Genomic DNA, 18676 nt, shown 5'->3' on the forward strand with positions numbered 1-18676 from the left:
AACAAAAAAAATTGGAAAGTGTATTTCCTGTGTCCTGGTGGGCAGCACTCGTGTACAACTCAATACCTGCAATTTAGGTGATTAAAGATGTCTCAAGCTTGATATTAGAAATCATTGTGCCAAATCTCCTTCTTCATTGATATATTCAAGAGTATTCATATCTTTAGATATTTTTGCTCAGTTGAAATGGCCAGAACTGGAGCTGTACTGTGTATTCCAAGTTCTGCCATTAGTAAACCCTTTTTACTCTGGTAAGTTCAGTCGTCAAATCTTTCCTGGCATCACCCACCACTGAGGGTGTGTAACAGACTTAGGCTACTGCCATACCACGCTAACACAAGGTATTACCCCAGGCAAGGCATGACCCCTGGTGGTCTATCATTACATATATACATACAGTATGTTGCACAATATCTGTATTTTGCGAGACTGAGGTTTTGGTTGAGGTATAATGTTCAGCTCTCTGCAGAGTGGAGGTGGATGGGTGTCACATCAGGGTTAGAGTGTTAGGTGTGAATCTGAGATGGGGTCAGTCAGTTTTACCCCCTGCTATGCCCACTCTCTCTGCAGGCTGTCCCTCTGATTGACCTGGTTCGCTGCTGATCATTGTCCAGGCTATGGAGTGACTATCACCCACAGGGGGCATTACAACACACCAACCGACATATCTCTTTCTCCCTCTCTTTCACCTTCTCTTTCTTTCTCACCCACTCGGTTTCTTTTCTCTCAGTAATTAACAGTACTCTCTCTGTCTCTGTGTCTTCTAGGCTGTGAGCTGTATGCATTCTGCGGGGCTCTATTTGGGATCTGCTCTATGATCACTCTGATGGTGATAGCAGTGGACCGCTACTTTGTGATCACGCGTCCATTGGCTTCCATTGGGGTGCTGTCCAAGAAACGAGCCCTGCTCATCCTCATGGCTGCCTGGGTCTACTCACTGGGATGGAGCCTGCCCCCTTTCTTCGGCTGGAGTAAGTCCACACATGCATGAACATCACACACATATACACGCCCACACACACAGATGCTATGAGACCCACACAGAGCATAATCCTGGGTCATGAGCCAGATTTGGGATGAGATTGTAGAATGCCAGGGCTGTACACACTGTATGGAAGAGTCGTGGTTGTGTCAGTATATGCATGTGTTAGAAAGAGCTAAAAATACAGCAAGATAGAAAGACAGCGAGAACAGTGCTCCCCCTGGCTCGGTGTTTTCTCTTTGAACTCCAGTATGCAGTAGCTTAGTTTAAGAATGAGGATTTAGGCATTGGATCAGGTGTTCTGAGCTGCCTGAGATCTTTCAGTGATAAGAAATTAAATGAAACTAGTGGGCGAACTGGCTGGAATGGGCCCCTCATAAGCCTCACATGGGCCTGGCCTTACAGTATACCGTACTCAGAATTACTCACACCTCATGACTGTGTGAATCTCTGGCAAATAACAAATTGATCCAGCACGATTATGTCCAGCACGCTAATGGGTGATATGCCGGAAAGGACCTTGGGGTGACACACTAACTCAGACAATGTGGAGGGTGTCTGTGGCTGGGGTCTGCATGCAGGCGTGCCACCCCAGACATGGTTTCGCAACACGCATGTCCTATCTGACAACCAGAGGGCGTCTGTCTCCATCTCTGCCCCGTCTCCGCAGATTACCACATCATTTCATGCCCTCTGGGGAAATAACATTAAGAACATGAAAGCAAAACAAAACTGCGCCGTTATACACTTTGAGGCTTTGATCGTCCAGAGCATTTAGTTCATCAGGAGTGCTCCCTTGAGCCAAGCTTTGGTTTTCCTGTGTCTTCCTATTGATGTGTGTCCTTAGCTTTCCTGGCACTTTGACTGATTGTTTTACCATAACAGGGCTTCAATGGATGATGGATGACAAACAACTTGTAGGTGACTTTGAAGTGGTGTTGAAGAAGAAAGGATATTGTCTCGCCCCTTATATTTTGCCCTTTCCCCCTTTCTATTCCGTTTCTCTATCCCCTTGTCTCTCCTTCCCCTTTCCTCTCCCTCCCCCCTATCCCTCCCTCTCTCCCTCCCCCCATCCCTCCCTCTCTCCCTCCCCCCCTATCCCTCCCTCTCTCCCTCCCTCCCCCCTATCCCTCCCCCTATCCCTCCCTCTCTCCCTCCCTCCCCCTATCCCTCCCTCTCTCCCTCCCTCCCCCTATCCCTCCCTCTCTCCCTCCCCCCCCTATCCCTCCCTCTCTCCCTCCCCCCTATCCCTCCCTCCCCCCTATCCCTCCCTCTCTCCCTCCCCTAGGCGCCTATGTTCCAGAGGGCCTGTTGACCTCCTGTACATGGGACTATGTGACCTTCACCCCGTCAGTGCGTGCCTACACCATGCTGCTCTTCACCTTTGTCTTCTTCATCCCCCTCATCGTCATCATGTACTGCTACTTCTTCATCTTCAGAGCCATACGTACAACTAACAAGTGAGTGGATTGGATACCAGAGAGCTGCTCTAGAGATGTCACTGGAAGTGTCAAATTAAATTAAATTAAATTAAATTGTAAGTGTGTGGTAAGTTACTGCAATTGGATTCTCTAAAGCGTTTCTAATTTCTTGAATTAAACTTTTTTTTTTATGTGTGTGTGTGTGTCATAGGGCTGTAACCAAGATCAATGGCACTGGGAGCACCAGAGACTCCATTAAGAGTTTCCATCGGCTGAAGAATGAGTGGAAGATGGCTAAGATCGCTCTTATTGTCATCCTCCTCTACGTCATCTCTTGGTGCCCCTACTCCGCTGTGGCCCTGACCGCATTTGCAGGGTGAGTGCTTTCGATATACAGTGGCTTGCGAAAGTATTCACCCCCCTTGGCATTTTTCCTATTTTGTTGCTGTCACGAATTCAGCCGAGGCTGCTCCTCCTCCTTGCTCGGGTAGGCTTCGGCGTTCGTCGTCACCGGAGTACTAGCTGCCACCGATCTATGTTTCTGTGTTCTACTTGTTTTGTCTATATTGCACACACGTGATTCCAATTACGATAATTTGTTTCCCTATTTTACCCTCTGGTTCCCTCAGGGTGTTGTGCGTGATTGTTCGTTGTTTTGTTGTCATTGACATGTGGGTCGGTATTTTCTTCCCTGCGTGGAAGATATGTTTATTTACTTGTGACAAGTAAAGTACGTCGTTGACTAAGTTCTGTGTCCTGCGCCTGACTCCGTCCTACCGCTACACACTGACGCATTACAGTTGCCTTACAACCTGGAATTAAAATTGATTTTTTGGGGGGTTTGTATCATTTGATTTACACAACATGCCTACCACTTTGAAGATGCAAAATATTTGTTATTGTGAAACAAACAAGAAATAACACAAAAAAACAGAACACTTGAGCGTGCATAACTATCACCCCCCCCCCCCCCAACTCAAATCTCTGGAAGACTGAAACAGGTTTCCTTCAAGAATTTCCCTGTATTTAGCGCCATCCATCATTCCTTCAATTCTGACCAGTTTCCCAGTCCCTGCTGATGAAAAACATCCCCACAGCATGATGCTGTCACCACCATGCTTCACTGTGGGGAGGGTGTTCTCGGGGTGATTTGAGGTGTTGGGTTTGCGCCAGACATGGCGTTTTCCTTGATGGCCAAAAAGTTCAATTTTAGTCTCATCTGACCAGAGTACCTTCTTCCATATGTTTGGGGAGTCTCCCACATGCCTTTTGGCGAACACCAAACGTGTTTGCTTATTTTTTTCATTAAGCAATGGCTTTTTTTCTGGCCACTCTTCCGTAAAGCCCAGCTCTGTGGAGTGTACGTCTTAAAGGGGTCCTATGGACAGATACTCCAATCTCTGCTGTGGAGCTTTGCAGCTCCTTCAGGGTTATCTTTGGTCTCTTTGTTGCCTCTTTGATTAATGCCCTCCTTGCCTGGTCTGTGAGTTTTGGTGGGCGGCCCTCTCTTGGCAGGGATGTAGCTCAGTTGATAGAGCATGGCGTTTGCAACGCCAGGGTTGTGGGTTCGATTCCCACATGGGGTATGAAAAAAATAAAATAATGTATACACTAACTGTAAGTCGCTCTGGATAAGAGCGTCTGCTAAATGACTAAAATGTAAATGTAAATGTTTGTTGTGGTGCCATATTCTTTCCATTTTGTAATAATGGATTTAATGGTGCTCTGTGGGATGTTCAAAGTTTCAGATATTTTTTTATAACCCAACCCTGATCTGTACTTCTCCACAACTTTGTCCTGACCTGTTTGGAGAGCTCCTTGGTCTTCATGGTGCCACTTGCTTGATGGTGCCCCTTGCTTAGTAGTGTTGCATACTCTGGGGCCTTTCAGAACAGGTGTATATATACTGAGATCATGTGACACTTAGATTGCACACAGGTGGACTTTATTTAACTAATTATGTGACTTCTGAAGGTAAATCGGTTGCACCAGATCTTATTTAGGGGCTTCATAGCAAAGGGGGTCAATACATATGCACGCACCACTTTTCCGTTATTTATTTTTTAGAATTTTTTGAAACAAGTTATTTTTTTCATTTCACTTCACCAATTTGGACTATTTTGTGTATGTCCATTACATGAAATCCAAATAAAAATCCATTTAAATTACAGGTTGTAATGCAACAAAATAGGAAAAACGCCAAGTGGGATGAATACTTTTGCAAGGCACTGTACTACCCTATATAGACACAATACACACCCACTTCTATTCTTTCTATACAAACACGGCATTGCTGCAGCCACAACATTCAAACCTTGACCATTTAGGTACTTTATGTATTGTATAATTCTACCTTAAAACCTAAACAGCCTTCTCTCTCTGTCCTCTTCATGTCTCCTGTAGGTATGCAGATTTTCTGACTCCCTACATGAACTCAGTGCCTGCTGTGATCGCCAAGGCTTCAGCCATTCACAACCCCATCATCTATGCCATCACCCACCCCAAGTACAGGTACTGTAGTTCAAGTTGATGGTTTCTATTGTTGCATTATGGGTCAAATCTGCTTACGCAACCCAACCCCATTTGGGAATTCCGTTGAGCAACAAAGTCAAAGGGCTTTTCTGTTGTTGGTTTTAATTTCACTAATGTGATACTAGCCAAGTGAACCATTTCATCCCATAAGAATCGATCAAATCTGAGAGACAGGAAGTGTATAGCCCCTGTCAGCTAGCGATCAGACTAGTGTTGTCACGATACCAGAATTTTTACTTTGATACCGATACCAGGTTTAGTATCATGATACTCGATACCAAAACGATACCACAGCAAAAAAATATAGAGGAGAGAACAGATATCTTCCAGTTTTTCGCTCTCAAAATCACAAAAAAATATATACACAATTGAATTGTCCAAACAATTCTTATATCAGGAGATCACTTTTGAGGTCTGGGAAAAATCTAAGAAATGTTGATATTTGAGTGTAGTTACCCTTTAATTCAAAGTGCTCACGCACCTAGCTAGCACTGTTGTTTGGTTAGCGGTGTTTCTGTAGCGCACGTGTTGGAGGTTGCAAAATAAACACACACTGGATTGATGCAAATAATCATGATTCTGCCCAGTAGGCATAGGTTACTTTGTACTTGGCTAGAATCTGCAGTTGAAACAATAACAAAGCATTCACCCGCCTCCCCACTGGACACAGACGTCATTTCAACGTCTAGTTTTGATTTACATTTGGTTGAGTTGTCAACTCACGTGAATTCAACGTGAAACATTTTCACCATGTCATTGGATTTACTGTAGGTTAAAAGTTGGGTGAAATTTGTTTTTTTTACATTCCCTTACTTTGATGACTTTTTGCAAATCCAATCAGTTTTCCATGTTGATTCAACATCATCACATATAATGTTTTCGTTGAAATGACGTGGAAACAACATTGATTCAACCAGATTTTTGCCAGTGGGTCTGTTTTGGGAAAAAGTTGTGGGATGGGCCTGGAGAAATTTAACCACTCACAAATTCACAGACAGAGCTATGGATGCAAGGACTGACCATCCATGATATCAAAATTATACTTTTAATCATGTTTTGAGGCTATATAGTGTTTGTTTACATTTTGGGTATATAACATTAATTTATCAGTCCAAAAATGGATGTAGCAACCAAGGACTCTACCTATAACTTTAATATTGAATAGGTTTCTGAAGACTTACCTGAAGGTTATCATTAGCATCGCTAACGGCTACACAAAATGGTAGACATATGCACACCGCACACATAGACTTCAGAAAGTTGCAAGGGAATACGAATCACTGATGCATTCTGGTCATGTCTTATGACCCAACTTGGTCCCGCTTTAAATGACGTGCAGCTTATAAAGGCTTCATGCAGCCTTCATAAAGTCTGCATAAACATAATCTATAAATGTCATGCTTTTGTAGTGGAAAATGCACAAAGAAAATTTCCTTTACACTTTATAAAGGGTTCATAAATGTGGCATAACTGTGTGACATAACCACCAATGTCAAATGTGACATAACCCACTATGTCAAATATGACATAAACCTGTGCTTTATAATAATATAATAATAATATAATATGCCATTTAGCAGACGCTTTTATCCAAAGCGACTTACAGTCGTGCGTGCATACATTTTTGTGTATGGGTGGTCCCGGGGATCGAACCCACTACCTTGGCGTTACAAGCGCCGTGCTCTACCAGCTGAGCTACAGAGGACCACATAAGCACCGCTTAATAAAAGCCTTATAAATCATATTAAATTGAGGCTTCACAAAGCAATGTATTTATTGCAATGCCAGGATAGTGGGTTTGATTCCCGGGACCACCCATATGTAAACATTTATTCATGCATCGCTGTAAGTCACTTTGGATAAAAGTGTCTACTAAATTGTATATATTACTCTAAAACATTTCTAGGATGGCCCAACTTCTTTCCCTCTTGGGTGCATAGTCAATATTGGACCTGACCTCAACTTTCCCCAAAATGCTGTGCTGCAGGATGACTCGCACTCTAAAGTGCAGTCATGCACAACAAAAAACCTTTGTGAGGCCTTTTAAAATCTGTTAAAATGTTTTGCCTACTATCCAAAATTCTATTTTCCCAGTTTTGTTTTTCCAGGTTCCGGATTTCACCAATTTTTTCAGATTTTCCACAATTTTCCCCCACACTATTTTAATAGAGAAACAACAACATTTGATTTTCTGTGTTCACAACAATGCTTAAACCACATCGGGGATTACTTTCGAGGTCTGTGAAAAATCTAAGAAACTTCAATTCGCATTGTGGCCGCTAATGGAATGGGTGGAGTAAAAGGCCAGCAACACTCCATATTATTCAGAGCCCCATGAAATGACACCATATATACATTCTACAGACCCTATTGAATACTCCCTACAATACTTTTACTGCGGCACCCTGAATAGTTTTTGCTCTATAAGCCAATATGCATTCCATATACAGTGATTCGCATTGGTGGCATTTATATGCCCTTGGACGATGTTTTAAACCCAATTTGAATTCAAATATGAATCATTGTTAATGTTTGAACATTTTCGAAATTCCATGACCCAGAAGTACTTTTTTAGTGTTGCTGACGAGACGCTGATCATGTGATGAGTTGGCAGATCAAATGCCCAATTGTTGTGCCAACCGGACAACGAAAAATAAGTAAGTTAACCTTTATTTATTGTAATTTAAATTAGTTTGTAGATTACATTCTGTAGCTACCTCAGTCGTTATTTTAAATTATTTCGGTGACTTCACAGCAATTGCTAGCTAGCCGAAATGTTGCTAGCTAGCAGGCTCAGCTAAACAAAAATCCCCTTAGATACATCCACATCTCATAGTCACGTCATGAGATTTGTAAATGAAAGAGGAATATAATAATACGAATTGAATGGAGTTTTCCCATCTCCCCATTTAGAGTTTCTGGCGCAGCACAGAAATGCCCTTATCCAGATGGTGTGACAAAGGCATTTCCTAACAGACCTGCTAACTTTCTTTGTTGTTACTTTTAAGGTTGGAACCAACATGCAGTACCTCCAGCAGGCAGAGAGGCAAGAACCATTCGTCCGCAAGCTCAGGGACAAGCTACACTATTCACAGCCCTGTGTAATGTTCAATGTAATTGCATTGCTGGACTTTTTGAAACTGAATGTATTGTTATAAAAATAAAAGGAAATGTATGGTTTAAACATTTCTTTAATGTTTATTTGTTTTAGCTGTTAGTGATAATTCCTTAAGTGTTAATACATTTATTTTTACGTCATTAAGCCTTTATGTATGTGTTATGAATGACCAAAGGTGCCTGACTTTAAATTAAGTCCAGCCTCATGCCATATCGTCTTTATGGATGTGTTATGAATGACCGAAGGTGTCTCACTTCAAAATAAGTATTACAGGAAACGACATAAAGTGCCAATAAATAGGTTATTAACGTTCTGCTAATTTATGAAGGTTCTCTCATGATCCACAGGTTACTGTAGGGTGTGAGAACTATTTAAATGGGTTGATGGAGCCAAGATGATTTGGAGTAGTCCAACCTGAGACCACCGCACCAGGTATCCTCTTCTGTTCCCATGCTGGAGACCAGGGCAATGGAGCCAACATTCTGTGGCTGATCTTTCAGCGGGGGAGTGGGTGAATGTGTCAAAGATCTGATGATCCCAACACCACATGTTATGGCTCGTTTTTGTTGTGTGCGTGTTTGTGTACTGAGGAACATGTAACTTGGTTCCAAAAGAAAACCACTTAAAATGTCCCTAGGTTGGGGGCTTTCATCAAGGCAAGGGTTTTGTGGTGTAATGACGTCCACCTGGCTATTGCACACACAGCACATAGAAGCCTAGTATATCAACCATTCAAAGTTGGCCTTGGTGGGAGTGACCATATAATTCTATAAGAGGGACCTTACTGACTTTAAACCTAACCCTAACTAATGAAGGCCAAGTTTGATGCGTTGGTCCACCAGACCTTCAGCACATTTGGCCGGAAGTGTCTTGGAACGAGATTAGGTGTAATGTGACTAACATGACTTCACTTTAGAGCGTATTCCAATCCTTCGACCCAACATGTCACCCTTTATAAAGCACGTTTATATCATATTCGACATAGTAGGTTATGTCACACATTTTTGCCACATTTATGAACCCTTTATAAAGCATGACATACGGTTATAGATACTTTAACACATTTATGTAGTGCTTATGAAGGCATTATGAAGCCTTTATAAGCTGAACGTCATTTAAAGCAAGACCATAAACTTAATACATTTTCGAACAAGTTCAATACAAGTTGATTTCCAAACATGAGACACATTTGATAGAAGATCCGAAAGTAACAAATTATAATACTGGACTGTTTTTCATGTTATAGTATCTAAAAAGTACCATTGTTTTGATACACCGTGCAACACTAGATCAGACTAAACTTTCCTCTCTACAATCACTCATTAACCTGGATGTTAACTCAACTGGACATTATTTTATTCTCACCACACAGGAAGGATGCCAAGGGTTAATAAACAGTATAGGGCACCTAGATTGTTTCCTCTGACATGATACATCAGGCCAAGTCCCTGCCATGTTCTGTCCCATCAGACTGCCTATGGTGTAGCTTAGTACTGTAGTACATTGCCTTTCTGTCTGATGCTAGAGGAAATATATCAGTTAGCCTCTGGACCTACATCTCCTAAGTTTGCCCCCTGCACTCTCGGTCTTCAGGATGGCCATAGCCAAGTACATCCCGTGCCTGGGGTTTTTGCTGTGTGTACGTAGACACGACCTGCGATTCACCAATCACAGCTTTATGTCCACCCGACGATCCACTGTCACCAGCCAGACCTCCGACATCGGCGACCGCTTACACCGCACCAGCACTGTCAAGTCCCGCCTCTCCTCCGCCTCCGACAGCGAATCGGTATGGATAAATATGTCCTGATATAAAATCATGAGATGGGTGTGTGTGTGTGCCTGCGTGCATGTGCATGTACCTGGGTGTGTGTGTCTGTTTCTGTCTGTCTGCTTGACTGTCTGTCTGACGTTTATGTAATGGTTCCTTCCCCCCCAGGGCTGGACAGATACTGAGGCTGACCTCTCCAGTATGGGCTCCTGGCCGGCTAGCCGCCAGGTGTCCTGTGATATCAATAAGGACACAGCCGAGCTCCCACACTTCAAGCCCTCCAGCTCCAGCTCCAAGTCCAAGATGAAGGGCCACGACTCTGGCATCTTTGAGAAGGTAACTAACACATCAAGGCAAGGTCAGGTCAAGCCTGTTCCCTGTCCCCTTCCACATGTGTGACAATGTACTGAATGTGTGGAGGATATTTTGGGCTCTAGAGGCAGAACAGTGTGAATGTGTGTCTAACACATGTCTAACACAGTAAAGGTCAGTAAGTAAGTCAACATCGGGTAAAATAAAATTCTCACTTGCACTTATGTGCTCATCTCCCAACATCAATACACATTAATGCCACCAATGGTAACTAACATTCAGTGGCTCTACCTGAGAAGCACCTAATCATACAGTAACACACTTGCTGTACTGTAATGCAATAAGACTCGTAGGAGAATTAGGCAAGAACTAAGTACACATTTCCATCATAAAGGATTCTTCTGTGTAATCCGCAACAAATCTATTAAACCAACTTTTGGCCTGGAAAGCACCCCTGGATTTGTGTCAGCCAATCGCATGGCTCCTAAACTAATCTGGCACCTCGTTACAGACAGGATGGTAAGATTAATCCACGGCAGAGCAGGGTCACTCCAGGGAGGAAGCTTTAGGAGGGCTTTGCAGTACCATAGATGTCTAATCGAATTATGACATGTTTGAAACGTGTGTTCATCTTTATGGTGTCTTTCAGTGTTATTATTTAAAATGTGATGTCACCTGCTAAGGCAGTGTTTTACTAACTGTGGTATGGAGCACTCTATGGAGCACAGTACTTGTAGAGGCAATCTGTATCGGAGGGTAAGAATCTCTTTTAAAAATGTATGAGCAATCGCATAGGGGTCAGCAGACATATTTCTGTAAAGCGGGTATATAGAGATAGCTGATGGGTGTTATCAGGGTTCATGACAAAGAAAAGTAGTATTTTGTGTCTTAAATCTCTTTACAACATATTGTGATGCAATTATAATCTTAATTGATAGAGGTTAGTTTTCACTGTTAATTAAATGTCCCCCTTTAGTGTATTTGCCCTTGTTCACTCACTCTGAAAAGTAGAATAAACTTTAGCTGGCTTTCATCTGGGTTGAAGCCACAGTATAACAGTATTCAGTGGTTTGACCACCCAAAGCGTTAGTTAAATGAGAACAGTGACCTAAGTGGACCTCCTATAGATTCTAGGTCAATATTTGGGTCAGATAGGATAGCATGCCTGATAGTCTCTTGACAAATTTACGGTACTATGGGAACCAAGTGCTAACGAGCAGTAGTAGTTCTGGTACTTGGGTTATTTGTAACTGGTCATTTGGATCATAGATATACAGTGCATTCTGAAAGTATTCAGACCCCTTGACTTATTCCACATTGTTACATTACAGCCTTATTCTACACACAATACCCCATAATGACAAAGCAAAACGTTTTTTGTTTTTTCTATAGCAAATGTATTAAAAATTAAACATGGAAATATGACATTTACATAAGTATTCAGACCCTTTACTCAGTACTTTGTTGAAGCACCTTTGGCAGCAATTACAGCCTCGAGTCTTCTTGGGTATGACGCTACAAGCTTGGCACACCTGTATGAGGAGTTTCTCCCATTCTTCTCTGCAGATCCTCTCAAGCTCTATCAGGTTGGATGGGGAGTGTTGCTGCACAGCTATTTTCAGGTCTCTCCAGAGATGTTCGATCGGGTTCAAGTCCGGGCTCTGGCTGGGCCACTCAATGACATTGAGACTTGTCCCGAAGCCACTCCTGCGTTATCTTGACTGTGTGCTTAGGGTCTTTGTCCTGTTGGAAGGTGAACCTTCGCCCCAGTCTGAGGTCCTGAGCGCTCTGGAGCAGGTTTTCATCAACGATCTCTCTGTACTTTGCTCCGTTCATCTTTCCCTCGATCTGACTAGTCTCCCTGTCCCTGCCACTGAAAAACATCCCACAGCATGATGCTGCCACCACCATGCTTCACCGTAGAAATGATGCCAGGTTTCCTCCAGACATAACGCTTGGCATTCAGGCCAAAGAGTTCAATCTTGGTTTCATCAGACCAGAGGATCTTGTTTCTCATGGTCAGCATCCTTTAGGTGCCTTTTGGCAAACTCCAAGCGGGCTGTCATGTGCCTTTTACTGAGGAGTGGCTTCCGTCTGGCCATTCTACCATAAAGGCCTGATTGGTGGAGTGCTGCAGAGATGTTTGTCCTTCTGGAAGGTTCTCCCATCTCCACAGAGGAACTCTGGAGCTCATTCAGAGTGACCATCGGGTTCTTGGTCATCTCCCTGACCAAGGCATTTCTCCCCCGATTGCTCAGTTTGGCCCGGGCGGCCAGCTCTAGGAAGAGTCTTGGTGGTCCAAACTTCTTCCATTTAAGAATGATGGAGGCCACTGTGTTCTTGGGGACCTTCAATGCTGCAGAAATGTTTTGGTACCCTTCCCCAGACCTGTGCCTCGACACAATCCTGTCTCGGAGCTCTATGGACAATTCCTTCGACCTCATAGCTTGGTTATTGCTCTGACATGCACTGTCAACTGTGGGACCTGTCCAATCAATTGAATTTACCACAGGTGGACTCCAATCCAGTTGTAGAAACATCTTAAGGATGACCAATGGAAACTGGATGCACCTGAGCAAAGGGTCTGAATACTTATATAAATAAGGTATTTCTGTTTTTTATTTCTAAAAACCTGTTTTCGCTTTGTCATTATGGGGTATTGTGTGTAGATTGATGAGGACATTTTTTTATTCAATCAATTTTAGAATAAGGCTGTAACGTAACAAAATGTGGAAAAAGTCAAGGGGTCTGTATACTTTCCGAATGCACTGTAGAATTGCTTGAAAATCAGAGACATGGTTTGAATATTGCTGTCCATCAAGGATTCCAAACCAAATTTACTGAGCTTGAGCAATGGATACAGTATATGTTGCCGTAAGACTTGTACCAAGTTTGTAGAATCTTATTCAAAATGATTCACAGCTGTAATGGCTGCCAAAAATGCTTCCACCAAGTATTAACTCTGGGGTGTGAAGACATCTTCATTTTGTATTAATTAGGAAATGTTCTATAATTTTCTTTCACTTTGAAAATGTGGAGTAGGTTGTGTAGATCCGTAGGGAAAAAATCAAATTGAATCAATTTAATTTAGATTATATTTTAAAGCAGCAAAATGTGAAGACTGTGCAAGGGTTGTGTAGCCTCACAATGGACTGTAACACTGACTTTTCAAGCCTGATTGTTATCAATATCCGCCCATTCAAGATCAAATCATTAATGAAGGCTTAATTGTTATGTGTTGCCTCTTAATATAAGGAATCCCTACAATTATTAGAACGTCTTTACTTACGTGACCCAACAAATGTGACTGGAATTTAATTGAGTGTCACATTGAAGTGACTCACAGTTCGTCACTTATTATAATAGCAGGAACCAACCTCTACATCATGTATTTTGTATCTTCCAGAGCTCTTATGATGTGGACAACATCTCCATGACAGGCGTGGGCCACAGTGACCACGGTTTCCTTCCAGCTGTAAGTACCCATAATGAGTGTCAGTTAATTCCGCTTGTTGCTGTATCGACTAGTGTGGCTTGCCGTTACCTACTTCCAATAAAAATCAAAGCAGCACTGGTGCCCTATTTAACCTTTGCTCAGTCTGAAATATAACACATGTTTTCCCTCTTTTCTACCCTCTTGAGCCCATAAATACGTAATATGGCTCCCAGTCTCCCATATGGAGAACACTCTATAGCAGGGATCATCAACTAGATTCAGCCGCGGGCAGATTTTCTTGAGCGGATGGTCAGGGGGCCGGAACATAATTACAAATAATTTGAAGATTGCAAATTGACTGCAAGAAGCCCAAACAGATATAACATTTTACTAAAACATAATAATTTAAAACCTTGCTTACAATTGTATACAATCACATATATATATATACACATACACACACACACACACACACACACAGGTCTGGATAAAATTAAGAGACCACTGCAAATGTTTCTTAAATCAGCATCTCTACATGTATGACAGCCATTCCATTCCAGTGTCTGTTGAATTCCAACACAGGCACACCTCATTCTACTGAATTAGGTACTGATTAGGTGATCACCTGAACCAAATCTTATTTAACGAGGGAAAGTATAAAAACCACTGCTGTGGTCATCACTATCCTCTTGCAATAGGACCAGCTGGATGGCAAAAACAGTGCTAATAGTACCTCAAAAGTAGTATTAATCAAAAAATAACTATTGACCATGCCAAAAGAGTTGAAAAGGAAAGTTTTGAGTGAGGAAAAGAAGGTTTCAATTCTGGCTTTACTGGCAGAGGGATACAGTGAGCGTCAGGTTTCTTCCATCCTTAAGATTTCAAAGACGGCGGTTCATAAGAACAAGGTCAAGCAGCAGACATTGGGGACAACAAAGCTACAGACCGGCAGAGGGCGAAAACGACTCTCTACTGACCGAGATGACCGCCAACTTATTCAAATATTACTCAACAACTGTAGGATGACATCAAGTGACCTACAAAAAGAATGGCAAACGGCAGCTGAGGTGAAGTGCACGGCGAGGGCGGCTCGAAACAGGCTCCTAGGGGCAGGGCTGAAGTCGTGCAAAGCTAGAAAAAAGCCCTTCATCAATGAGAAGCAAAGAGCCAGGCTGAGGTTTGCAAAAGACCATAAGGATTGGACCGTAGAGGACTGGAGTAAGGTCATCTTCTCTGATGAGTCCAATGTTCAGCTTTGCCCAACACCTGGTCGTCTAATGGTTAGACGGAGACCTGGAGAGGCCTACAAGCCACAGTGTCTCGCACCCACTGTGAAATTTGGTGGAGGATCGGTGATGATCTGGGGGTCCTTCAGCAAGGCTGGAATCGGGCAGATTTCTCTTTGTGAAGGACGCATGAATCAAGCCACGTACAAGGTTGTCCTGGAAGAAAACTTGCTTCCTTTTGCTCTGACATTGTTCCCCAACTCTGAGGATTGGTTTTTCCAGCAGGACAATGCGCCATGCCACACAGCCAGGTCAATCAAGGTGTGGATGGAGGACCACCAGATCAAGACCCTGTTATGGCCAGCCCAATCTCCAGACCTGAACCCCATTGAAAATTTCTGGAATGTGATCAAGAGGAAGATGGATGGTCACAAGCCATCAAACAAAGCCGAGCTGCTTGAATTTTTGCGCCAGGAGTGGCATAAAGTCACCCAACATCAATGTGAAAGACTGGTGGAGAGCATTCCAAGACGCATGAAAGCTGTGATTGAAAATCAGGGTTATTCCACCAAATATTGATTTCTGAACTCTTCCTAAGTTAAAACATTAGTATTATGTTGTTTAAAAATGAACATGAACTTATTTTATTTGCATTATTCGAGGTCTAACAACACTGCATCTTTTTTGTTATTTTGACCAGTTTTCATTTTCTGCAAATAAATGCTCTAAATGACAATATTTTTATTTGGAATTTGGGATAAATGTTGTCAGTAGTTTATAGAATAAAACAAAAATGTTAATTTCACCCAAACACATACAGTGGGGAGAACAAGTATTTGATACACTGCCGATTTTGCAGGTTTTCCTACTTAAAAAGCATGTAGAGGTCTGTAATTCTTATCATAGATACACTTCAACTGTGAGAGACAGAATCTAAAACAAAAATCCAGAAAATCACATTGTATGATTTTTAAGTAATTCATTTGCATTTTATTGCATGACATAAGTATTTGATACATCAGAAAAGCAGAACTTAATATTTGGTATAGAAACCTTTGTTTGCAATTACAGAGATCATACGTTTCCTGTAGGTCTTGACCAGGTTTGCACACACTGCAGCAGGGATTTTGGCCCACTCCTCCATACAGACCTTCTCCAGATCCTTCAGGTTTCGGGGCTGTCGCTGGGCAATACGGACTTTCAGCTCCCTACAAATATTTTCTATTGGGTTCAGGTCTGGAGACTGGCTAGGCCACTCCAGGACCTTGAGATGCTTCTTACGGAGCCACTCCTTAGTTGCCCTGGCTGTGTGTTTCGGGTCGTTGTCATGCTGGAAGACCCAGCCACGACCCATCTTCAATGCTCTTACTGAGGGAAGGAGGTTGTTGGCCAAGATCTCGCGATACATGGCCCCATCCATCCTCCCCTCAATACGGTGCAGTCGTCCTGTCCCCTTTGTAGAAAAGCATCCCCAAAGAATGATGTTTCCACCTCCATGCTTCACGGTTGGGATGGTGTTCTTGGGGTTGTACTCATCCTTCTTCTTCCTCCAAACACGGCGAGTGGAGTTTAGACCAAAAAGCTATATTTTTGTCTCATCAGACCACATGACCTTCTCCCATTCCTCCTCTGGATCGTCCAGATGGTCATTGGCAAACTGCAGACGGGCCTGGACATGCGCTGACTTGAGCAAGGGGACCTTGCGTGCGCTGCAGGATTTTAATCCATGACGGCGTAGTGTGTTACTAATGGTTTTCTTTGAGACTGTGGTCCCAGCTCTCTTCAGGTCATTGACCAGGTCCTGCCGTGTAGTTCTGGGCTGATCCCTCACCTTCCTCATGATCATTGATGCCCCACGAGGTGAGATCTTGCATGGAGCCCCAGACCGAGGGTGATTGACCATCATCTTGAACTTCTTCCATGTTCTAATAATTGCGCCAACAGTTGTTGCCTTCTCACCAAGCTGCTTGCCTATTGTCCTGTAGGCCATCCCATTCTTGTGCAGGTCTACAATTTTATCCCTGATGTCCTTACACAGCTCTCTGGTCTTGGCCATTGTGGAGAGGTTGGAGTCTGTTTGATTGAGTGTGTGGACAGGTGTCTTTTATACAGGTAACGAGTTCAAACAGGTGCAGTTAATATAGGTAATGAGTGGAGAACAGGAGGGCTTCTTAAAGAAAAACTAACAGGTCTGTGAGAGCCGGAATTCTTACTGGTTGGTAGGTGATCAAATACTTATGTCATGCAATAAAATGCAAATTAATTACTTAAAAGTCATACAATGTGATTTTCTGGATTTTTGTTTTAGATTCCGTCTCTCACAGTTGAAGTGTACCTATGATTAAAATTACAGACCTCTACATGCTTTGTAAGTAGGAAAACCTGCAAAAAATCGGCAGTGTATCAACTACTTGTTTTCCCCACTGTACCTATAAATAGTAAACCAGAGAAACGTAAATTTTTGCAGTGGTCTCTTAATTTTTTCCAGAGCTGTATATATATATTTCCGAAATGAAAATCATTTGGAGCTGAGTTGCTGGTGTTTTTACTGTCTTTTATGTCCAACAATAAAATAAAATAAAAAAATATATATATTAAATCACCCGTGGGCCAAATTCGCTCTATAGTCTCTTTAGTGTTGACTGATGTGAATGCGTTCTCAATTAGCCCATGTCAGCTAAAAGATTAGATTGGTAAATTAGTCTAACGGCCGGCGAGGTGTTGGAACCAAAATTATTTTCTGATCGTTTCGTTCTGAACAGAACCATTATTTTGTTGGGTCCGTTCCACTGTTCTGACTAGCAAAATAAAAAGTTCTGAACCGGTTCGAACCCCAAAAAAGTTTTTAAACCTCTGAAATCACTTTATGTTTTTACATTAAGCTCGACATTTAATTACTTCACCAATCAGTGCAGCTAGAACAGCTTGCTATGGAGCGGGCAAGTTATCATTGTTTATGCGTGATGGACAGACAAGTGTAGGGCGCGAGATGTGGCTGAAGTTTTGCGGGTGGGGAGAAAGCGAGAGAGGGTGGAGGAGGAGACTTGGCTTGAAGCGCTGGGCATTTTGTGATGACATGCATTATCTAAATTAGGCCCACAGAATCGTACCTACGGAGGAACTTTGAATGTCTTTGAACTTCCGAGAGTTGGCTTAGTGTTGGACCAGAGCTTACGTTAGCTAGCTAGCTAACTAACAAGTTTGTGTGTGCAGAGCGGCACCAGAATTAAAAACACATCTTACCTTTTTGTTGTTAATAAATCCAAACAGAATTTAGCTTAGGGCCCCCAAAAGGCTAGGGCCGGTTCTGACTACGTGTGGGTATGGATGTGGGTATGCAGACCCACGAGCCACCGCGGCCCCCCCATTGTTTGTTGCCCCCAACCCCATTAAAGTTGACCATCCCTGGTCTAGATAGGCTTTGAAGTATACAAGACTGTCTTTTAGGGAAAATAATGTAAAACCAAAAATCCAATCTTTGTCTTAAATTGCAATGTTGCATAGCTAGATAATTGGGTGAGAAAATCAATAATTTAGCATTTTATGTTCGCTGTTTCTCATCTCACCTTCTGTTTGACTTCGATAGGCAGGTGATTCGTCAGAAGACACCATAACTAGAGGAATGATTGGCCGGATCACCAGCATCGTCATCACCTCCGAGACCAGCCCCTTCTTACCTGTCCTTAGGGCCAGTTCCCATGGTTCCAGTACCAGGCCAGCCAATGGCAATGCAGATGTAGGGTCTGTAACTAAGGGGCCACTGGAGAGTGTCCAGCAGGGGTTAACACTTCCCTCTAACTCCCCTAACAGTGATGGCTCTACACCACTCATCTGATCACAACCACCCCTGTTTTTATGTTCAGTACATTATGATTTAT

The 18676-nt window shown here is 42.7% G+C and overlaps 1 protein-coding gene across 1 annotated transcript in view; it reads left to right on the plus strand.

Annotated features, from left to right (window-relative positions):
• opn4a (opsin 4a (melanopsin)) overlaps window positions 1-18633 on the plus strand; it is a gene marked incomplete at both ends in the record, with an annotated part of 80943 nt that extends 62310 nt beyond the window's left edge. The window contains 8 exons of the mRNA XM_084153268.1: window positions 768-971; window positions 2271-2442; window positions 2615-2779; window positions 4807-4914; window positions 9647-9842; window positions 9993-10160; window positions 13543-13611; window positions 18385-18633. Coding sequence (XP_084009394.1) covers window positions 768-971; window positions 2271-2442; window positions 2615-2779; window positions 4807-4914; window positions 9647-9842; window positions 9993-10160; window positions 13543-13611; window positions 18385-18633 — 1331 coding nt within the window. The remainder of the gene's footprint in view (window positions 1-767; window positions 972-2270; window positions 2443-2614; window positions 2780-4806; window positions 4915-9646; window positions 9843-9992; window positions 10161-13542; window positions 13612-18384) is intronic.
• Window positions 18634-18676: the final 43 nt, after the last annotated feature.

The sequence above is a fragment of the Coregonus lavaretus genome (genome assembly GCF_964263955.1).
Source record: "Coregonus lavaretus genome assembly, chromosome: 36".
Lineage (NCBI taxonomy): Eukaryota > Metazoa > Chordata > Actinopteri > Salmoniformes > Salmonidae > Coregonus > Coregonus lavaretus.